The 25742-nt window shown below is 43.6% G+C and overlaps 1 protein-coding gene across 1 annotated transcript in view; it reads right to left on the bottom strand.

The window, feature by feature from the left end:
• LOC130303252 (peroxisomal ATPase PEX6-like) overlaps positions 1 to 22172 on the bottom strand; it is an 87110-nt gene extending 64938 nt beyond the window's left edge. Inside the window, exons 1-8 of the mRNA XM_056551770.1 lie at positions 20792 to 22172; positions 18670 to 18821; positions 4192 to 4275; positions 3691 to 3784; positions 3157 to 3293; positions 2972 to 3083; positions 2641 to 2849; positions 1308 to 1503 (exon numbers count right to left, since the gene is read on the bottom strand). Of these exons, the coding sequence (XP_056407745.1) occupies positions 1308 to 1503; positions 2641 to 2849; positions 2972 to 3083; positions 3157 to 3293; positions 3691 to 3784; positions 4192 to 4275; positions 18670 to 18821; positions 20792 to 22048 (2241 nt within the window). The 5' untranslated portion in view covers positions 22049 to 22172. The remainder of the gene's footprint in view (positions 1 to 1307; positions 1504 to 2640; positions 2850 to 2971; positions 3084 to 3156; positions 3294 to 3690; positions 3785 to 4191; positions 4276 to 18669; positions 18822 to 20791) is intronic.
• Between the last annotated feature and the right edge of the window lie 3570 nt (positions 22173 to 25742).

Below are 25742 nucleotides of genomic sequence, written 5' to 3'. Positions count from 1 at the left end.
GTAACAGAGCCAACATTACCCCCTATAGAGAGGAGCACACTATACAGATGTAACAGAACCAACATTACCCTATAGAGAGGAGCACACTATACAGATGTAACAGAGCCAACATTACCCTATAGAGAGGAGCACACTATACAGATGTAACAGAGCCAACATTACCCCCTATAGAGAGGAGCACACTATACAGATGTAACAGAACCAACATTACCCACTATAGAGAGGAGCACACTATACAGATGTAACAGAGCCAACATTACCCTATAGAGAGGAGCACACTATACAGATGTAACAGAGCCAACATTACCCTATAGAGAGGAGCACACTATACAGATGTAACAGAGCCAACATTATCCTATAGAGAGGAGTACACTATACAGATGTAACAGAGCCAACATTACCCTATAGAGAGGAGCCCACTATACAGATGTAACAGAGCCAACATTACCCCTATAGAGAGGAGCACACTATACAGATGTAACAGAGCCAACATTACCCTATAGAGAGGAGCACACTATACAGATGTAACAGAGCCAACATTACCCTATAGAGAGGAGCACACTATACAGATGTAACAGAGCCAACATTACCCTATAGAGAGGAGTACACTATACAGATGTAACAGAGCCAACATTACCCCCTATAGAGAGGAGCACACTATACAGATGTAACAGAGCCAACATTACCCTATAGAGAGGAGCACACTATACAGATGTAACAGAGCCAACATTACCCCCTATAGAGAGGAGTACACTATACAGATGTAACAGAGCCAACATTACCCTATAGAGAGGAGCACACTATACAGATGTAACAGAGCCAACATTACCCTATAGAGAGGAGTACACTATACAGATGTAACAGAGCCAACATTACCCTATAGAGAGGAGCACACTATACAGATGTAACAGAGCCAACATTACCCTATAGAGAGGAGCACACTATACAGATGTAACAGAGCCAACATTACCCTATAGAGAGGAGCACACTATACAGATGTAACAGAGCCAACATTACCCTATAGAGAGGAGCACACTATACAGATGTAACAGAGCCAACATTACCCCTATAGAGAGGAGCACACTATACAGAGCCAACATTACCTCTATAGAGAGGAGCACACTATACAGATGTAACAGAGCCAACATTACCCTATAGAGAGGAGCACACTATACAGATGTAGTAGATGTAACATGTAATCCGGCCCCTCACTCCGCTGTGTCTCCACCTGTCCAGACGGGGGCGCCCCCCCCCCCCTCCCTTCCTCCTTATATTAAGTATAGACATAGGGTTCTAGGAGATCTCACCGCAGTCCTGCGCGCCAGGTGAGCCAGTTGGATCTCTCTGCTGAGCGGGATCGGGGCGGTGAGTGCGGTGAGGAGGGACAGGCGCTGCTCCTCTGAGGGGGCGCTCAGGGAAACCTCATGGAGAAAGCAGGACTGGAGATCCAGGGGGACGGCTGGGGCCCGAGATGTGGTGGACACCACCAGCAGGGGCCAATCCCTGTAATACAAACAATACGACCAATGGAAAAGTACTGGGGCCCCTGTACACCCCAATCTGTACGTACACCCGGCCTCCATGAGGCTAGAGGGCCCCTATATACCCAGCCTCCGTGAGGCTAGAGGGCCCCTATATACCCAGCCTCCGTGAGGATAGAGGGCCCCTATATACCCAGCCTCCGTGAGGATAGAGGGCCCCTATATACCCAGCCTCCGTGAGGATAGAGGGCCCCTATATACCCAGCCTCCGTGAGGATAGAGGGCCCCTATATACCCAGCCTCTGTTAGGATAGAGGGCCCCTATATACCCAGCCTCCGTGAGGCTAGAGGGCCCCTATATACCCAGCCTCCGTGAGGATAGAGGGCCCATATATACCCAGCCTCCATGAGGATAGAGGGCCCATATATACCCAGCCTCCATGAGGATAGAGGACCCCTATATACCCAGCCTCCATGAGGATAGAGGACCCCTATATACCCAGCCTCCATGATGATAGAGGGCCCCTATATACCCAGCCTCCGTGAGGCTAGAGGGCCCCTATATACCCAGCCTCCGTGAGGATAGAGGGCCCATATATACCCAGCCTCCATGAGGATAGAGGGCCCATATATACCCAGCCTCCATGAGGATAGAGGGCCCCTATATACCCAGCCTCATTGATGATAGAGGGCCCCTATATACCCAGCCTCCATGAGGATAGGGGACCCCTATATACCCAGCCTCCATGAGGATAGGGGACCCCTATATACCCAGCCTCCATGAGGATAGGGGACCCCTATATACCCAGCCTCCATGAGGATAGAGGACCCCTATATACCCAGCCTCCATGAGGATAGAGGACCCCTATATACCCAGCCTCCATGATGATAGAGGGCCCCTATATACCCAGCCTCCATGAGGATAGGGGACCCCTATATACCCAGCCTCCATGAGGATAGAGGGCCCCTATATACCCAGCCTCCATGAGGATAGAGGACCCCTATATACCCAGCCTCCATGAGGATAGAGGGCCCCTATATACCCAGCCTCCATGAGGATAGAGGACCCCTATATACCCAGCCTCCATGAGGATAGAGGACTCCTATATACCCAGCCTCATTGATGATAGAGGGCCCCTATATACCCAGCATAACATACCAGTCGGAGTTCCGGGGCCCAAGCAGGAGGCTGCACATGGCAGCAATGACCCTGGCATCTTCTCCGGCTCCGTCTCGCTCCCGTCCTATCAGATCCAGGTGACAGAGCAGCAGGACACAGGGACGACATTCATGGGCGCCAGAGAAGACGGAACGCAGACGGGAGATGCTACTGGCGCTGCCGTCCCGGCACAGTCTGGCACACTCCACCTGAGAGAGGAGACACCATCAGGACCAGCGGGCATTCCAGAGGGCACCGACCGACAGGGGGCCCCGCCCCACACCCCGACCGACAGGGGGCCCCCTCCCCACACACAGACAGGCGGCAGCACCTGGTACAGATGGACATTCAGTCGGCTGCACGCCGCCCGCACTGCCGTCACTTTTCCGCTGCCTTTAGGACCAGTGAGGAGAATGCGACCTCCAACCCCAAGAACGTTGCTCCTGTGAGGGGAGAAGAGCATCAGGTATCCAGGTGACAGAGCTGAGGGTGGTGTCACAGTGTGTCAGTACATACGTGTTCTGTAGATGGGGGAGGAGTATACGACAGATCTCATCCACTGCGTGTGACAGGCCGGCCGGGAAGAGACTGCTCCAGAACACGTGACCATCACGGGAAGGAAAGGAGGGGACGAAGCTGCAAACACTGCCCACCTATGTATGACAAGAGATTACACATGTTCTGTGCGCCCCAACCTGACAGAGAGCGCGTGCCCCCCACGCCAACCTGACAGAGCGCGCGCCAACCTAACAGAGCGCGCACGCCCCTGCCAACCTGAGATCGCGCCCACCAACCTGACAGAGCGCGTGCCCCCCCCACCAACCTGACAGAGCGCGCGCCAACCTAACAGAGCGCGCACGCCCCTGCCAACCTGAGATCGCGCCCACCAACCCGACAGAGCGCGCGCACGCACCCCCCCCCCCCAACCTGACAGAACGCGCGCCAACCTAACAGAGCGCTTGTGCCCCCCGCCAACCTGACATCGCGCCCACCAACCTGACAGAGCGCGCGCGCACCCCCCCCCACCAACCTGACAGAGCGCGCCCCAACCTGATAGAGCGTGGTGACACCGGTGCTGGCTAAGTAGCCCTCACTGACAACTGCTCCCTCAATTTTCTGCACCTTGAAGTAGAGATCTGGACAACTGAAAGACAACACAGGAAGTTAATGTCAACACGTGCACACCCAGGATTAGATACATGTGAACCCGAGTGAACCCACACACCCAGGATTAGATACATGTGAACCCGAGTGAACCCACACACCCAGGATTAGATACATGTGAACCCGAGTGAACCCACACACCCAGGATTAGATACATGTGAACCCGAGTGCACTCACACACCCAGGATTAGATACATGTGAACCCGAGTGCACTCACACACCCAGGATTAGATACATGTGAACCCGAGTGCACTCACACACCCAGGATTAGATACATGTGAACCCGAGTGCACTCACACACCCAGGATTAGATACATGTGAACCCGAGTGCACTCACACACCCAGGATTAGATAATGTGGATCACAAAGCATCAAACATTTACAAACCTCACGGGGATCTGTGACTTGTTGATCTGAACTTCAGAATTAGAAAGACACGAAACGCACAGGACGTCACCTACCTGGACCACCCTAAAAGAGAGAGAGAGGACCTACATAAGACCCCAATACACAAGAAGAGAATATTACCCCATAAACAGTTACTAGAGCGTAAATCAAAAAAGAAATAAAAGGAGGGGGGGACAGAGGATGTAATCCAGAGACAGAGATAAGAGGGGAGCGAGGATGTAATCCAGAGACAGAGATAAGAGGGGAGCGAGGATGTAATCCAGAGACAGAGATAAGAGGGGACAGAGGATGTAATCCAGAGACAGATCAGGGGGGACAGAGGATGTAATCCAGAGACAGAGATAAGAGGGGACAGAGGATGTAATCCAGAGACAGAAATAAGAGGGGACAGAGGATGTAATCCAGAGACAGAGATAAGAGGGGACAGAGGATGTAATCCAGAGACAGAAATAAGAGGGGACAGAGGATGTAATCCAGAGACAGAGATAAGAGGGGACAGAGGATGTAATCCAGAGACAGAGATAAGAGGGGACAGAGGATGTAATCCAGAGACAGAAATAAGAGGGGACAGAGGATGTAATCCAGAGACAGAGATAAGAGGGGACAGAGGATGTAATCCAGAGACAGAAATAAGAGGGGACAGAGGATGTAATCCAGAGACAGAGATAAGAGGGGACAGAGGATGTAATCCAGAGACCGAGATAAGGGGGGACAGAGGATGTAATCCAGAGACAGAGATAAGAGGGGACAGAGGATGTAATCCAGAGACAGAGATACGGGGGGACAGAGGATGTAATCCAGAGACAGAGATAAGGGGGGACAGAGGATGTAATCCAGAGACAGAGATAAGAGGGGGGGCAGAGGATGTAATCCAGAGACAGATAAGGGGGGACAGAGGATGTAATCCAGAGACCGAGATAAGGGGGGGACAGAGGATGTAATCCAGAGACAGAGATAAGGGGGGGACAGAGGATGTAATCTAGAGATAGATAAGGGGGGACAGAGGATGTAATCCAGAGACAGAGATGAGGAGGGACAGAGGATGTAATCCAGAGACAGATAAGGGGGGACAGAGGATGTAATCCAGAGACAGAGGATGTAATCCAGAGACAGATAAGGGGGGGGGGGACAGAGGATGTAATCCAGAGACAGAGATAAGGGGGGACAGAGGATGTAATCCAGAGACAGAGATAAGGGGGGACAGAGGATGTAATCCAGAGACAGATAAGGGGGGGGGGGCAGAGGATATAATCCAGAGACAGATAAGGGGGGACAGAGAATGTAATCCAGAGATAGATAAGGGGGGGACAGAGGATGTAATCCAGAGACAGATAAGGGGGGGACAGAGGATGTAATCCAGAGACAGATAAGGGGGGACAGAGGATGTAATCCAGAGACAGATAAGGGGGGACAGAGGATGTAATCCAGAGACAGATAAGGGGGGACAGAGGATGTAATCCAGAGACAGATAAGGGGGGACAGAGGATGTAATCCAGAGACAGATAAGGGGGGACAGAGGATGTAATCTAGAGACAGATCAGGGGGGACAGAGGATGTAATCTAGAGATAGATAAGGGGGGACAGAGGATGTAATGCAGAGACAGAGAAGGGGGGACAGAGGATGTAATCCCGAGACAGATAAGGGGGGGGGGGGGGGGACAGAGGATGTAATCCAGAGACAGAGATAAGGGGGGACAGAGGATGTAATCCAGAGAAAGAGATAAGGGGGGACAGAGGATGTAATCTAGAGACAGATCAGGGGGGACAGAGGATGTAATCCAGAGACCGAGATAAGGGGGGACAGAGGATGTAATCCAGAGACAGATAAGGGGGGACAGAGGATGTAATCCAGAGACAGAGATAAGGGGGGGGGGGGACAGAGGATGTAATCCAGAGACAGAGATAAGGGGGGACAGAGGATGTAATCCAGAGACAGAGATAAGGGGGGACAGAGGATGTAATCCAGAGACAGAGATAAGGGGGGACAGAGGATGTAATCTAGAGACAGATCAGGGGGGACAGAGGATGTAATCCAGAGACAGAGATAAGAGGGGAGCGAGGATGTAATCCAGAGACAGAGATAAGGGGGGACAGAGGATGTAATCCAGAGACAGAGATAAGGGGGGACAGAGGATGTAATCTAGAGACAGATCAGGGGGGACAGAGGATGTAATCCAGAGACAGAGATAAGGGGGGACAGAGGATGTAATCTAGAGACAGATCAGGGGGGACAGAGGATGTAATCCAGAGACAGAGATAAGAGGGGAGCGAGGATGTAATCCAGAGACAGAGATAAGGGGGGACAGAGGATGTAATCCAGAGACAGAGATAAGGGGGGACAGAGGATGTAATCCAGAGACAGAGATATGGGGGCGTCTGCTCTGTACAGGTGAGTGGTTTCAGACATGTATAATGCAGGTAGAGAATAGGTTACAGATTTTTCGTTTATACTCAGAATTAACTGGAATTTAAAACAATCAATAATTTGTTTTTTTTTTTAACCCTCTCCCTCCCCCCAATTTACGTTAAAAGGAAAACGGTCATCTTGTTAACCCTCACTAAACCCAATACACTGGTTTATATAGTGTGGATGAACATGGGTCCTGTGTGTGTGAATAGTGGCCACATTCAAATATATTGAAACCGTCTTTCTCTTTGGCCAATTCTATCCACATAAGGATGGTATTAGGTATACTGGATCAGTGTTTCCGTATACTGTACTCTCTAGAATTGCTGTATTGATATGGAGCGTAATAGCTGTGAATGAGATTGTCGGCACTTTCCTGCCACTCACCGCTCCTACAGTCTAGCTGGCGTTGTCACGCTGGAGCTGGGATGGCGATGCACGACCACGTCTCCCTCAGCGAGCTCCGAGGATAGCGGTGCTCGGCCGGTCAGCGTGTTTCTCGGCGGCGGCTGACGTCAGATGATTGCAGGTCAGCTGACTGTTTTGTTGTAAACTCTTGTTTTGAGCAGATATTAGGGTCTTTTTCTTTTCCAATTGGGTTAATCAGCAGACGGTCAGTAATCCTAGGTGGATATAGGGCAATTCTTTCATTCCTGAGGCATTAATGTGAATAATTCCTCATAGATATTAGCGGGTAGAAGACGCACCAGGATAGGTGCTAAGTGTCAATACAGTTTGGTGTTTGATTTGGAAGCCGGATCCCACTGAACTGTATTCACACTTAGCACCTATCCTGGTGCGTCTTCTACCCGCTAATATCTGCTGACGTCAGCCGCCGCCGAGAAACACGCTGACCGGCCGAGCACCGCTATCCTCGGAGCTCGCTGAGGGAGACGTGGCCGTGCATCGCCATCCCAGCTCCAGCGTGACAACGCCAGCTAGACTGTAGGAGCGGTGAGTGGCAGGAAAGTGCCGACAATCTCATTCACAGCTATTACGCTCCATATCCATACAGCAATTCTAGAGAGTACAGTATACGGAAACACTGATCCAGTATACCTAATACCATCCTTATGTGGATAGAATTGGCCAAAGAGAAAGACGGTTTCAATATATGCGGGACATATGAATGTGGCCACTATTCACACAGGACTATATTAAGACCGCCATTTATTCATTTACAGGATAGAACATATGGTTATCACTGGAAACCACAGTTGTTTGATACATCAGCATTCTATCCTGTATTTATTTGTACTTCATTTGCAAGTTTCACACTACCGTATATACTCGAGTATAAGCCGAGTTTTTCAGCACGATTTTTCGTGCTGAAAACACCCCCCCTCGGCTTATACTCGAGTGAACTCTTCGCCCTCAGTGGTCTTCAACCTGCGGACCTCCAGATGTTTCAAAACTACAACTCCCAGCAAGCCCGGAAAGCCATCGGCTGTCCGGGCATCCTGGGAGTTGTAGTTTTGAAACATCTGGAGGTCCTCAGGTTGACGACCCCCTCCCGAAGGGGGGGGGGGAATGATGACAGGGTAATGATGATGAAGGGGTGATGATGACAGGGTAATGATGATGAAGGGGTGATGATGACAGGGTAATGATGATGAAGGGGTGATGATGACAGGGTAATGATGAAGGGGGGGGATGATGACAGGGTAATGATGAAGGGGGGGGATGATGACAGGGTGATGATGATGACGGGGGTGTTAATGACGGGGGTCTGGATGATGACAGGGGGATGGTGTATTTCGCACCCTAGGCTTATACTCGAGTCAATAACTTTTACTGGGTTTTTGGGGTGAAATTAGGGGCCTCGGCTTATATTCGGGTCGGCTTATACTCGAGTATATACGGTACATTAATATTTGTAGGTTGTATTTTTAATTGCAGGTTGTTCCTTTCTTTTTAGGACAATTTACTCCGTTATAGGGGAAACAATTTCTCTAGTTTTTTTTTATTAGAGCCATTGTGTTTTTTCCATTCCTTGTGTGAATTGGTGACCATATGGATACTTACTGATATTATTACCATATTGGTTTTACCAAGCAATTTAGTGGCATCCGTTCTTTATTATTTTAGGTGCCTACGTGGGGCCCCACATAAGGCACATTAATATTAATATTTCTTAAATTGTATTTTAATTGTCACTTGATATCCATATCTCATGTTTATATATTGGAGGTACATATAATACATTTATATTTTTTGGTATATCTTATCGATTTCCTTTCTTGGCATTTCCAGACTGTTACCATATAACTCTTTGAAAAGTTTGTGTACTGAGGACTGGTATATTTCATTTTATTTGATTTAACTCCATTTTTCCCCTCTTTTGGGTGAGAGGTATCCAGTTAACCTCGTACATTTTATGTTGTAGAGCTACACATCCACATTTCTATAATTTACAAATCTGTTTAACTTTCCGGAGCCAGTTGATATATAAATAAATAAAAAGTTTTGGCCTGGAATACCCCTTTAAGTTCCAGAGCAATAGGAGGAGACCAATAGGTCAAGGAAAACCCCAAAACTGTCCGAGAACCAGAAGGAAAAACATAACTGAACACACCCTCGGACAGCGAACCAACGGGAAAAACCCCAAAAAGGGCGGGAGCTGTATCCCCCAATGGATCCTTCGAGAAAGAGATTTTACGGTAAGTGTTAAAAAAAAAATCTCCTTTTCTCTATCGGCTCCATTGGGGGACACAGACCGTGGGACGCACCAAAGCCGTCCCTTGGGTGGGCAGATAAGTAATCAGGCAGACGGCTGATCCACTGCCGCCTTTACGCCCCAGACTAGCATCAGCCGATGCGAAAGTATGAACTCAGTAAAACCTCGAGAAAGTGTGCAAAGACGACCAAGTAGCCGCCTTGCAAATCTGCGAGGCCGAGGCTCTATTCTGAAGAGCACAGGATTCCCAAACAGAAAGCGTGGAATGAGCCACAACCCTGAAAAGGAGGAATCTTCCCCTTGCAGCGATAGGCTTCCGAAATGGTGGACCGAATCCACCTAGAAATGGTGGCCTTGGAAGCAGGTTGTCCCTTGCGACGACCTTCCGTAAGGACAAAAAAGGAATCCCACTGACGAAACAAAGACGTGATGGAGAGAGAAGCCCGAACAGCCCGGACTACATCCAGCTTGTGTAGCAAGCACTCCCTAGGATGAGAAGGAGCAGGACAAAAGGACGGGAGGACAATGTCCTCATTGAGATGAAAGGCCGAAACCACCTTGGGCAAAAAGGAAGGATCTGGCCGGAAAACGACCTTGTCCTAATGGATCACCAGAAACGGAGAACGGTAGGAAAGAGCTGCCAATTCAGACACCCTCCGGATGGAGGCGATAGCCACAAGAAACGCCACTTTCCAAGAAAGGAGGCGGAGAGACACCTCTCTAAGGGGCTCAAAGGGTGCACCCTGGAGGGCACTCAGAACCCAATTTAAGTCCCAAGGGGGAGAAGGAGACCTATAAGGAGGAACAGCGTGCGCCACTCCTTGCAGGAAAGTCCAGACATGAGAATTAGAAGCCGCTGGAAAAGAACAGCATAGGCCTAAACCTGACCTTTAAAGGGAACTGAGAGACAATCCCAGTTCCAGCCCCGACTGTAAAAATGAAAGAAGACGGGGAACTGAGAAGGACACCGGGGAGAAGTCCTGAGTAGAGATGAGCGAACTTACAGTAAATTCGATTCGTCACGAACTTCTCGGCAGTTGATGACTTTTCCTGTATAAATTAGTTCAGCTTTCAGGTGCTCCGGTGGGCTGGAAAAGGTGGATACAGTCCTAGGAGACTCTTTCCTAGGAATGTATCCACCTTTTCCAGCTCACCGGAGCACCTGAAGGCTGAACTAATCCACGCAGGAAAAGTCATCAACTGCCGAGCCGAAAAGTTTGTGACGAATCGAATTTACTTTAAGTTCGCTCATCTCTAGTCCTGAGCTTCACACCAACCAAAATAAGACCACCAAGTATGGTGGTAAATTCTTGCGGAGGAGGGCTTATGAGCCTCAAGCATGGTGTGAATGACTTGTGAGGAGAACCCGCGGGCCCTCAAATCCGCGGTCTCAACCGACACGCCGTCAAATGCAGCGACTGTAAATTGAAGTGGCAAAAAGGACCCTGAGAGAGTAGATCCAGGCGGAGCGGAAGGCGCAGAGGAGCGTCATCCAGGAGACTGACTAAGTCGGCGTACCACGACCTTCGGGGCCAATCTGGAGCTACCAGAATGGCGGGAACGACCTCTGCATTGAGCTTCCTCAGCACCCTGGGAAGGAGCAGAAGAGGAGGGAACAGATAAGACAGGGCGAACCCCTTCCAAGGAATCACTAGGGTGTCCACGGCCAAGGCCTGAGGGTCACGGGACTTGGACACAAACGGAAGAATTTTCCGATTGTGCCGGGAGGCGAAGAGGTCCACGTCCGGAACGCCCCAGAGGTCACAGAGCTGCGTGAAGACCAACGGATGAAGAGACCACTCGCTGGGGTCGGGAGAGGACCGACTGAGGAAGTCCGCTTCCCAGTTGAGGACTCCTGGAATGTGGATCGCCGAGATGGCCAGAACCTGGCTCTCCGCCCAGGAAAGAATTTTGGTCACCTCGGCCATGGCTGCCGAGCTGCGGGTGCCGCCCTGTCGATTTATGTACGCCGCGGCCGTGGCGTTGTCTGACTGAACGCAGACAAAAGGGGACTGAAGACGGGGCTCCCAATGCAGAAGACAAAGAAGAATCGCCCGTAATTCCAATACGTTTAATCGGAAGAAGGGTTTCCAGGGGAACGGAGTGGGCGGCCAGAGGCTGCCGGCGAAGTGAAGGTAAAAAGGAAGCCGGCGCTGAAGCGCCCGGCTCATAACAGCGCCGCGGCTGCAGCCACGTATAAGGTGCTGTAAGATATGACATAAGCTGGCGCCGAGAGCGCTCGAGCCAAAAGAGCGCAGCGGCTGACAGCTGCATATAAGGCGCTGAGTAGTGGCCAAAACAGACACACAAACTAACACTAAAGGATTTTCATAACACATGCCCGAAAAACAAATGTGCCTTATAAAAAAAAATGCCCCCTTAGGTGTAATTGCTCCCCCAGCATAGTGCAGCCCCTGTTAATCAAGCCCCAAAAACTGAGGGTAGGCCAAAACAGGGGGTCTCCAGAGGTTGCGAGGCTGTACCTGTGGAAAAAGTACTCAGTCAGAAGAACTTACCTAACGGAGTCTTCAGTGAAGTCTTCAGCCAGCTTATGGTCCCTGCATCACGCCTGGCTGCTATGCGCGAGCAGAGACATAGGGGGACCCGGACCCATGAGGTACCACCCAGGCGCTGACCGTTGGCGAGAGGGGGTTAACAGCGCATATACGCAATGTCTGTGCCCCCTTACTCGCAATGGGGAAACCGTGAACCGCAGTTCCTGAGTCCCCACCTGAAAACAGAAAGAAAAAGGAATAAAAAAACTAACACGTCCCTATACTAGGAAAACAAAAAACAGAAGACCTGGTCTGGGCAACACTAAGCTTAAACTGATTAGCTCAGAGCCTGGAGGCGGGTATATCCTGCGGGGAGGAGCTGACTTTTTTATTACCATAGTGTCACACCTCCTAGAGACAGCAGCATACACCCACAGTCTGTGTCCCCCAATGGAGCCGATAGAGAAACTCATTCTTTTCCACTATACATCCAGAAAACCAACCTCCTTCCATCTTTTCAAGTAATGCAACCGAGTTATAATAATCTATAATAACCTCACATCTATAATAATATGTCATTATAACCTCACACCTATAATATCTATAATAATATGTCATAATAATCTACACATCTATAATAATATGTTATAATAATCTACACATCTATTATATCTATAATATGTTATAATAACCTCACATCTATAATATGTTATAATAATCTATACATCTATAATAATATGTTATAATAATCTACACATCTATAATAATATGTTATAATAATCTACACATCTATAATAATATGTTATAATAATCTACACATCTATTATATCTATAATATGTTATAATAACCTCACATCTATAATATGTTATAATAATCTATACATCTATAATAATATGTTATAATAATCTACACATCTATAATAATATGTTATAATAATCTACACATCTATAATAATATGTTATAATAATCTACACATCTATTATATCTATAATATGTTATAATAACCTCACATCTATAATATGTTATAATAATCTATACATCTATAATAATATGTTATAATAATCTACACATCTATAATAATATGTTATAATAATCTACACATCTATAATAATATGTCATAATAACCTCACATCTATAATAATATGTTATAATAATCTACACATCTATAATATGTTATAATAATCTACACATCTATAATATGTTATAATAACCTACACATCTATAATAATATGATATAACATATTATAGATGTGTAGATTATTATATCATATTATTATAGATGTGTAGATTATTATAGAGGTGTAGATTATTATAACATATTATTATAGAGGTGTAGATTATTATAATCTACACATCTATAATAATATGTTATAATAATCTACACCTCTATAATAATATGTTATAATAATCTACACATCTATAATAATATGTTATAATAATCTACACCTCTATAATAATCTACACCTCTATAATAATATGTTATAATAATCTACACATCTATAATAATATGTTATTATAACATATTATTATAGAGGTGTAGATTATTATAACATATTATAGATGTGAGGTTATAATAACATTATAGATGTGTAGATTATTATATCATATTATTATAGATGTATAGATTATTATAACATATTATAGATGTATAGATTATTATAACATATTATAGATGTGTAGATTATTATAATAATCTATACATCTATAATAAGATATAATAATCTACACATCTATAATATGTTATAATAATCTACACATCTATAATAATATGTTATAATAATCTACACCTCTATAATAATATGTTATAATAATCTACACCTCTATAATAATCTACACCTCTATAATAATATGTTATAATAATCTACACATCTATAATAATATGTTATTATAACATATTATTATAGAGGTGTAGATTATTATAACATATTATAGATGTGAGGTTATAATAACATATTATAGATGTGTAGATTATTATAACATATTATAGATGTGTAGATTATTATAACATATTATAGATGTGTAGATTATTATAACATTATTATAGATGTGTAGATTATTATAACATATTATAGATGTGTAGATTATTATAACATATTATAGATGTATAGATTATTATAACATATTATAGATGTGAGGTTATTATAACATATTATAGATGTATAGATTATTATAACATTATTATAGATGTATAGATTATTATAACATATTATAGATGTGTAGATTATTATATCATATTATTATAGATGTGTAGATTATTATAACATATTATAGATGTGTAGATTATTATAATAATCTATACATCTATAATAAAATATAATAATCTACACATCTATAATATGTTCTAATAATCTACACATCTATAATAATATGATATAATAATCTACACATCTATAATATGTTATAATAATCTATACATCTAATATAACATATTATAGATGTATAGATTATTATAACATTATTATAGATGTATAGATTATTATAACATATTATTATAGATGTGTAGATTATAACATATTATACATGTGTAGTAGGGATCGACAGATATCGGTTTTTTAGGGCCGCTACCGATAATCGGTGGAGGTTAGGGCCGATAGCCGATAACTTATAACAATATTCCGGTATAAGTTATCGGCTATTTATCCCCCCTCGACACCGCTGCAGATCATTAATTTAAAGCGGGCGGCGGTCGCGGTGCGATGGGGGCGCGGCATTATCGGCTTATCGGCAAGGTAATTGCTGATACTGATAATGCCCAAAATCGTGATTATCGGCCATACCGATAATCGGTCGATCCCTAATGTGTAGATTATTATAACATATTATAGATGTGAGGTTATTATAACATATTATAGATGTGTAGATTATTATAACATATTATAGATGTATAGATTATTATAACATATTATAGATGTATAGATTATTATAGATGTGAGATTATAACATATTATAGATGTATAGATTATTATGTTATAATAATATGTTATAATAACCTGACATCTATAATAATATGTTATAATAACTTATCCATCTATTCTATAATATAATAACCTATCCCTCTATTCTATAATATAATAACCTATCCCTCTATTCTATAATATAATAACCTATCCCTCTATTCTATAATATAATAACCTATCCCTCTATTCTATAATATAATAACCTATCTATTCTATAATATAATAACCTATCCATCTATTCTATAATATAATAACCTATCCGTCTATTCTATAATATAATAACCTATTCCTCTATTCTATAATATAATAACCTATCCCTCTATTCTATAATATAATAACCTATCCCTCTATTCTATAATATAATAACCTATCCCTCTATTCTATAATATAATAACCTTTCCATCTATTCTATAATATAATAACCTATCCGTCTATTCTATAATATAATAACCTATCCGTCTATTCTATAATATAATAACCTATCCCTCTATTCTATAATATAATAACCTATTCCTCTATTCTATAATATAATAACCTATCCGTCTATTCTATAATATAATAACCTATCCCTCTATTCTATAATATAATAACCTATCCCTCTATTCTATAATATAATAACCTATCCATCTATTCTATAATATAATAACCTATCCGTCTATTCTATAATATAATAACCTATCCCTCTATTCTATAATATAATAACCTATCCCTCTATTCTATAATATAATAACCTATCCCTCTATTCTATAATATAATAACCTATCCCTCTATTCTATAATATAATAACCTATCTATTCTATAATATAATAACCTATCCCTCTATTCTAGAATATAATAACCTATCCGTCTATTCTATAATATAATAACCTATCCCTCTATTCTATAATATAATAACCTATCCCTCTATTCTATAATATAATAACCTATCCCTCTATTCTATAATATAATAACCTATCCCTCTATTCTAATATAATAACCTATCCGTCTATTCTATAATATAATAACCTATCCGTCTATTCTATAATATAATAACCTATCCCTCTATTCTATAATATAATAACCTATCCCTCTATTCTATAATATAATAACCTATCCCTCTATTCTAATATAATAACCTATCCCTCTATTCTATAATATAATAACCTATCCATCTATTCTATAATATAATAACCTATCCATCTATTCTATAATATAATAACCTATCCATCTATTCTATAATATAATAACCTATCCATCTATTCTATAATATAATAACCTATCCGTCTATTCTATAATATAATAACCTATCCCTCTATTCTATAATATAATAACCTATCCCTCTATTCTATAATATAATAACCTATCCCTCTATTCTATAATATAATAACCTATCCGTCTATTCTATAATATAATAACCTATCCGTCTATTCTATAATATAATAACCTATCCCTCTATTCTATAATATAATAACCTATCCGTCTATTCTATAATATAATAACCTATCCCTCTATTCTATAATATAATAACCTATCTATTCTATAATATAATAACCTATCCCTCTATTCTATAATATAATAACCTATCCCTCTATTCTATAATTTAATAACCTATCCATCTATTCTATAATATAATAACCTATCCATCTATTCTATAATATAATAACCTATCCCTCTATTCTATAATATAATAACCTATCCCTCTATTCTATAATATAATAACCTATCCATCTATTCTATAATATAATAACCTATCCATCTATTCTATAATATAATAACCTATCCCTCTATTCTATAATATAATAACCTATCCATCTCTTCTATAATATAATAACCTATCCATCTCTTCTATAATATAATAACCTATCCGTCTATTCTATAATATAATAACCTATCCCTCTATTCTATAATATAATAACCTATCCCTCTATTCTATAATATAATAACCTATCCCTCTATTCTATAATATAATAACCTATCCCTCTATTCTATAATATAATAACCTATCCGTCTATTCTATAATATAATAACCTATCCCTCTATTCTATAATATAATAACCTATCCCTCTATTCTATAATATAATAACCTATCCCTCTATTCTATAATATAATAACCTATCCCTCTATTCTATAATATAATAACCTATCCCTCTATTCTATAATATAATAACCTATCCCTCTATTCTATAATATAATAACCTATCCGTCTATTCTATAATATAATAACCTATCCGTCTATTCTATAATATAATAACCTATCCCTCTATTCTATAATATAATAACCTATCCCTCTATTCTATAATATAATAACCTATCCCTCTATTCTATAATATAATAACCTATCCGTCTATTCTATAATATAATAACCTATCCCTCTATTCTATAATATAATAACCTATCCATCTATTCTATAATATAATAACCTATCCATCTATTCTATAATATAATAACCTATCCCTCTATTCTATAATATAATAACCTATCCATCTATTCTATAATATAATAACCTATCCCTCTATTCTATAATATAATAACCTATCCCTCTATTCTATAATATAATAACCTATCTATTCTATAATATAATAACCTATCCATCTATTCTATAATATAATAACCTATCCGTCTATTCTATAATATAATAACCTATTCCTCTATTCTATAATATAATAACCTATCCCTCTATTCTATAATATAATAACCTATCCCTCTATTCTATAATATAATAACCTATCCCTCTATTCTATAATATAATAACCTTTCCATCTATTCTATAATATAATAACCTATCCGTCTATTCTATAATATAATAACCTATCCGTCTATTCTATAATATAATAACCTATCCCTCTATTCTATAATATAATAACCTATCCCTCTATTCTATAATATAATAACCTATTCCTCTATTCTATAATATAATAACCTATCCGTCTATTCTATAATATAATAACCTATCCATCTATTCTATAATATAATAACCTATCTATTCTATAATATAATAACCTATCCGTCTATTCTATAATATAATAACCTATCCCTCTATTCTAGAATATAATAACCTATCCGTCTATTCTATAATATAATAACCTATCCGTCTATTCTATAATATAATAACCTATCCCTCTATTCTATAATATAATAACCTATCCCTCTATTCTATAATATAATAACCTATCCCTCTATTCTATAATATAATAACCTATCCGTCTATTCTATAATATAATAACCTATCCCTCTATTCTATAATATAATAACCTATCCGTCTATTCTATAATATAATAACCTATCCCTCTATTCTATAATATAATAACCTATCCCTCTATTCTATAATATAATAACCTATCCGTCTATTCTATAATATAATAACCTATCCCTCTATTCTATAATATAATAACCTATCCCTCTATTCTATAATATAATAACCTATCCATCTATTCTATAATATAATAACCTATCCGTCTATTCTATAATATAATAACCTATCCCTCTATTCTATAATATAATAACCTATCCCTCTATTCTATAATATAATAACCTATCCATCTATTCTATAATATAATAACCTATCCCTCTATTCTATAATATAATAACCTATCCCTCTATTCTAATATAATAACCTATCCGTCTATTCTATAATATAATAACCTATCCCTCTATTCTAATATAATAACCTATCCGTCTATTCTATAATATAATAACCTATCCCTCTATTCTATAATATAATAACCTATCCGTCTATTCTATAATATAATAACCTATCCGTCTATTCTATAATATAATAACCTATCCCTCTATTCTATAATATAATAACCTATCCATCTATTCTATAATAAACTATTTTATATTATAATAAACCTTTTTGTATGATTCTCTGTTGCGTTCTCCCTTTTGATCTTTTATATAACGTGGTTGTTACATTGTTCCATAGTTGACGGGGGGCTGACCTGGGGGTCTTGAAGTGCTGGCACAAGGCTTGTTGGAATGTGGACTCACTACTGTACGCTGGAGACTTCACCACATTGACGTAAAGCAATTTGGCGGCCGGAGGCTCCATGAGTGCAGATCGACCTTCCTGAGTGGGCTCCGTGCTGAAGCGCTATAATGGAGGAGAATATAGAAGATGGGTGAGGGGAGAGGAGGAGGGGGGGGGGGGGAAGCACGTGAGACCAACCGAACACGAAAAGTCTGAATACAGCGGGTACACAGAGCCCCCCCCCCCCCCCCGCAGGGAGACCACCAAGAGGCTTATGAGGAGACCATAGAGACCCACCACTCCCCACTATCCCCCCGTCCTATCACGGTGACCTCCCCACTATCCCCCCCGTCCTATCACGGTGACCTCCCCACTATCCCCCCGTCCTATCACGGTGACCTCCCCACTATCCCCCCGTCCTATCACGGTGACCTCCCCACTATCCCCCCGTCCTATCACGGTGACCTCCCCACTATCCCCCCGTCCTATCACGGTGACCTCCCATCACGGTGCCCTCCCCACTACTATCCCCCGTCCTATCACGGTGCCCTCCCCACTACTATCCCCCGTCCTATCACGGTGCCCTCCCCACTACTATCCCCCGTCCTATCACGGTGCCCTCCCCACTACTATCCCCCGTCCTATCACGGTGCCCTCCCCACTACTATCCCCCGTCCTATCACGGTGCCCTCCCCACTACTATCCCCCGTCCTATCACGGTGCCCTCCCCACTACTATCCCCCGTCCTATCACGGTGCCCTCCCCACTACTATCCCCCGTCCTATCACGGTGCCCTCCCCACTACTATCCCCCGTCCTATCACGGTGCCCTCCCCACTACTATCCCCCGTCCTATCACGGTGCCCTCCCCACTACTATCCCCCGTCCTATCACGGTGCCCTCCCCACTACTATCCCCCGTCCTATCACGGTGCCCTCCCCACTACTATCCCCCGTCCTATCACGGTGCCCTCCCCACTACTATCCCCCGTCCTATCACGGTGCCCTCCCCACTACTATCCCCCGTCCTATCACGGTGCCCTCCCCACTACTATCCCCCGTCCTATCACGGTGCCCTCCCCACTACTATCCCCCGTCCTATCACAGTGCCCTCCCCACTACTATCCCCCGTCCTATCACGGTGCCCTCCTCACTACTATCCCCCGTCCTATCACGGTGCCCTCCCCACTACTATCCCCCGTCCTATCACGGTGCCCTCCCCACTACTATCCCCCGTCCTATCACGGTGCCCTCCCCACTACTATCCCCCGTCCTATCACGGTGCCCTCCCCACTACTATCCCCCGTCCTATCACAGTGCCCTCCCCACTACTATCCCCCGTCCTATCACGGTGCCCTCCCCACTACTATCCCCCGTCCTATCACAGTGCCCTCCCCACTACTATCCCCCGTCCTATCACAGTGCCCTCCCCACTACTATCCCCCGTCCTATCACAGTGCCCTCCCCACTACTATCCCCCGTCCTATCACGGTGCCCTCCCCACTACTATCCCCCGTCCTATCACGGTGCCCTCCCCACTATCCTCCGTCCTATCACAGTGACCTCCCCACTATCCCCCGTCCTATCACGGTGCCCTCCCCACTATCCCCCGTCCTATCACGGTGCCCTCCCCACTATCCCCCGTCCTATCACGGTGACCTCCCCACTATCCCCCCCATCCTATCACAGTGACCTCCCCACTATCCCCCGTCCTATCACAGTGCCCTCCCCACTATCCCCCGTCCTATCACGGTGACCTCCCCACTATCCCCCCCATCCTATCACGGTGCCCTCCCCACTATCCCCCGTCCTATCACGGTGACCTCCCCACTATCCCCCCCATCCTATCACAGTGACCTCCCCACTATCCCCCGTCCTATCACAGTGCCCTCCCCACTATCCCCCCGTCCTATCACGGTGACCTCCCCACTATCCCCCCCATCCTATCACGGTGCCCTCCCCACTATCCCCCGTCCTATCACGGTGACCTCCCCACTATCCCCCGTCCTATCACGGTGACCTCCCCACTATCCCCCGTCCTATCACAGGGGTATGTGGCCCAATCTTGGTGATGTGTCTGGGGCCCCGTTCTCACCTGTACCAGGACCTCAGTGACACAGCCGTCCCCGGAGGTCAGGTTGAAGGTGAGGGTGGCTGAGATGACGGCAGTGCCAGGCGCCACAATCCCAGAGTCTTCTCTTGGTTCCTGGCAGCAGCTGCTCAGTAGGTGGTTGTACTTGTGTGGATGCCCTAACCAGAGATCTGCAGCCACAATCATGGCCAGGTGGCGCCCCCTGTTGCCCCGTGGTAAAGACACCCACACCCATTCCCGATGGTAGAGGCCGAGCTCCCGCAGCTGCTTCCTGCTCACCCACAATGCCGAGCACCGGTCCACGGGGCCCCCGACCTCCTGCAGCCTCCCGGCCCGAACCAGGGACTCCGCATCTAGAGGGGCCACATGGAGCCTAACAGGGAACGGGGCCCGAGCAAAGCTGGAGACCAGGGGGGAGCAGAGATCAGGAGCACCCCCAAAACTGATTGAGGAGGAGTGACTGCTGTCCCCCTGCTGATAAGCCTGGGGCCCCCTCTCCTCTCTGTGCCCACCAGGGGCCCCCTGCTGATAAGCCTGGGGCCCCCTCTCCTCTCTGTGCCCACCAGGGGCCCCCTGCTGATAAGCCTGGGGCCCCCTCTCCTCTCTGTGCCCACCAGGGGCCCCCTGCTGATAAGCCTGGGGCCCCCTCTCCTCTCTGTGCCCACCAGGGGCCCCCTGCTGATAAGCCTGGGGCCCCCTCTCCTCCCTGTGCCCACCAGGGGCCCCCTGCTGATATGCCTGGGGCCCCCTCTCCTCCCTGTGCCCACCAGGGGCCCCCTGCTGATAAGCCTGGGGCCCCCTCTCCTCCCTGTGCCCACCAGGGGCCCCCTGCTGATAAGCCTGGGGCCCCCTCTCCTCCCTGTGCCCACCAGGGGCCCCCTGCTGATAAGCCTGGGGCCCCCTCTCCTCCCTGTGCCCACCAGGGGCCCCCTTTCCCTTCTCACTGCTCTGGTGGTTCCCATTGGGCTCGCAGGGCTGGGTGTCTGGCAGCGGTCCCCGGGGAGAAGGCGGCAGCCCCCAGTCCAGGGCCGGGGGAGAGCTGAGGAGGAGGCGCCGGGGGGTCAAGGGGCCCCTTGTCCGGACTAACGGCAGGCACCGGGAATCAGCCATACCGGGGACTTCCGGGATCAAAAAGCAACCGGCACGGGCGCAGGGTAATGACGTCACTGCCTGTCGCCGAGTACAGGGCAGCCATGCTGGTGGAGACCGGAGAAGCGGCAGATTTTTATCCTGTAGAAGGACCTTGGTGACGTAGAACATCACGTGACTGGTTGATCACATGGTACACGAAGCAGAAGAGCGGGAAATCCTAATGGATAGAGATTGATGGAGCAGAGGAGTCTCCTGTACGAGAAGATGACAGAAACACCTGTATTATGGTGGAACTACAACTCCCAGCATGTCCAGGTGTTACTATAGTATATAAGAGAACTACAACTCCCAGCATGTCCAGGCTTTACTATAGTATATAAGAGAACTACAACTCCCAGCATGTCCAGGCTTTACTATAGTATATAAGAGAACTACAACTCCCAGCATGTCCAGTCTTTACTATAGTATATAAGAGAACTACAACTCCCAGCATGTCCAGGCTTTACTATAGTATATAAGAGAACTACAACTCCCAGCATGTCCAGTCTTTACTATAGTATATAAGAGAACTACAACTCCCAGCATGTCCAGGCTTTACTATAGTATATAAGAGAACTACAACTCCCAGCATGTCCAGTCTTTACTATAGTATATAAGAGAACTACAACTCCCAGCATGTCCAGTCTTTACTATAGTATATAAGAGAACTACAACTCCCAGCATGTCCAGGCTTTACTATAGTATATAAGAGAACTACAACTCCCAGCATGTCGAGTCTTTACTATAGTATATAAGAGAACTACAACTCCCAGCATGTCCAGTCTTTACTATAGTATATAAGAGAACTACAACTCCCAGCATGTCCAGTCTTTACTATAGTATATAAGAGAACTACAACTCCCAGCATGTCCAGTCTTTACTATAGTATATAAGAGAACTACAACTCCCAGCATGTCCAGTCTTTACTATAGTATATAAGAGAACTACAACTCCCAGCATGTCCAGTCTTTACTATAGTATATAAGATAACTACAACTCCCAGCATGTCCAGGCTTTACTATAGTATATAAGAGAACTACAACTCCCAGCATGTCCAGTCTTTACTATAGTATATAAGAGAACTACAACTCCCAGCATATCCAGTCTTTACTATAGTATATAAGAGAACTACAACTCCCAGCATGTCCAGGTGTTACTATAGTATATAAGAGAACTACAACTCCCAGCATGTCCAGGTGTTACTATAGTATATAAGAGAACTACAACTCCCAGCATGTCCAGGATTTACTATAGTATATAAGAGAACTACAACTCCCAGCATGTCCAGTCTTTACTATAGTATATAAGTGAACTACAACTCCCAGCATGTCCAGGCTTTACTATAGTATATAAGTGAACTACAACTCCCAGCACGTCCAGGCTTTACTATAGTATATAAGAGAACTACAACTCCCAGCATGTCCAGTCTTTACTATAGTATATAAGAGAACTACAACACCCAGCATGTCCAGGCTTTACTATAGTATATAAGAGAACTACAACTCCCAGCATGTCCAGGCTTTACTATAGTATATAAGTGAACTACAACTCCCAGCATGTCCAGGCTTTACTATAGTATATAAGTGAACTACAACTCCCAGCACGTCCAGTCTTTACTATAGTATATAAGTGAACTACAACTCCCAGCATGTCCAGGCTTTACTATAGTATATAAGTGAACTACAACTCCCAGCATGTCCAGGCTTTACTATAGTATATAAGAGAACTACAACTCCCAGCATGTCCAGGCTTTACTATAGTATATAAGTGAACTACAACTCCCAGCATGTCCAGGCTTTACTATAGTATATAAGTGAACTACAACTCCCAGCATGTCCAGGCTTTACTATAGTATATAAGTGAACTACAACTCCCAGCATGTCCAGTCTTTACTATAGTATATAAGAGAACTACAACTCCCAGCATGTCCAGGCTTTACTATAGTATATAAGAGAACTACAACTCCCAGCATGTCCAGGCTTTACTATAGTATATAAGAGAACTACAACTCCCAGCATGTCCAGGTGTTACTATAGTATATAAGAGAACTACAACTCCCAGCATGTCCAGGCTTTACTATAGTATATAAGAGAACTACAACTCCCAGCATGTCCAGTCTTTACTATAGTATATAAGAGAACTACAACTCCCAGCACGTCCAGTCTTTACTATAGTATATAAGAGAACTACAACTCCCAGCATGTCCAGTCTTTACTATAGTATATAAAAGAACTACAACTCCCAGCACGTCCAGTCTTTGCTATAGTATATAAGAGAACTACAACTCCCAGCATGTCCAGGTGTTACTATAGTATATAAGAGAACTACAACTCCCAGCATGTCCAGGCTTTACTATAGTATATAAGAGAACTACAACTCCCAGCATGTCCAGGCTTTACTATAGTATATAAGAGAACTACAACTCCCAGCATGTCCAGGCTTTACTAAAGTATATAAGAGAACTACAACTCCCAGCATGTCCAGGCTTTACTATAGTATATAAGAGAACTACAACTCCCAGCACTGTCCAGTCTTTACTATAGTATATAAGAGAACTACAACTCCCAGCATGTCCAGGCTTTTACTATAGTATATAAGAGAACTACAACTCCCCAGCACGTCCAGTCTTTACTATAGTATATAGAGAACTACAACTCCCAGCATGTCCAGTCTTTACTATAGTATATAAGAGAACTACAACTCCCAGCATGTCCAGTCTTTACTATAGTATATAAGAGAACTGCAACTCCCAGCATGTCCAGGTGTTTACTATAGTATATAAGAGAACTACAACTCCCAGCATGTCCAGGCTTTACTACAGTATATAAGAGAACTGCAACTCTCAGCATGTCCAGTCTTTACTATAGTATATAAGAGAACTACAACTCCCAGCACGTCCAGTCTTTACTATAGTATATAAGAGAACTACAACTCCCAGCATATCCAGGTCTTTACTATAGTATATAAGAGAACTACAACTCCCAGCATGTCCAGTCTTTACTATAGTATATAAGAGAACTACAACACCCAGCATGTCCAGTCTTTACTAATAGCATATAAGAGAACTAACAACTCCCAGCACGTCCAGTCTTTACTATAGTATATAAGGAGAACTACAACTCCCAGCATGTCCAGTCTTTACTATAGTATATAAGAGAACTACACTCCCAGCATGTCCAGTCTTTACTATAGTATATACGAGAACTACAACACCCAGCATGTCCAGTCTTTACTATAGCATATAAGAGAACTACAACTCCCAGCACGTCCAGTCTTTACTATAGTATATAAGAGAACTACAACTCCCAGCACGTCCAGTCTTTACTATAGTATATAGAGAACTACAACTCCCAGCATGTCCAGTCTTTACTATAGTATATAAGAGAACTACAACTCCCAGCATGTCCAGTCTTACTATAGTATATAAGAGAACTTGCAAGCAACCAGCATGTCCCAGGTGTTACTATAGTATATAAGAGAATTCTACAACTCCCAGCATGTCCAGTCTTTACTATAGTATATAAGAGAACTACAACTCCCAGCATGTCCAGTCTTTACTATAGTATATAAGAGAACTACAACTCCCAGCAATGTCCAGTCTTTACTATAGTATATAAGAGAACTACAACTCCAGCATGTCCAGTCTTTACTATAGTATATAAAGAACTTACAACTCCCCAGCATGTCCAGGATTTACTATAGTATATAAGAGAACTACAACTCCCAGCATGTCCAGTCTTTACTATAGTATATAAGAGAACTACAACTCCCAGCATGTCCAGTTGTTAACTACAGTATATAAGAAGGATAAAAACCCTAAAAC

Source organism: Hyla sarda, unplaced genomic scaffold (genome assembly GCF_029499605.1).
Source record: "Hyla sarda isolate aHylSar1 unplaced genomic scaffold, aHylSar1.hap1 scaffold_1204, whole genome shotgun sequence".
Classification (NCBI taxonomy): Eukaryota; Metazoa; Chordata; class Amphibia; order Anura; family Hylidae; genus Hyla; species Hyla sarda.
Note: the sequence above shows the minus strand (reverse complement) of the source record. Positions and strands in the feature narration are given on the sequence as shown.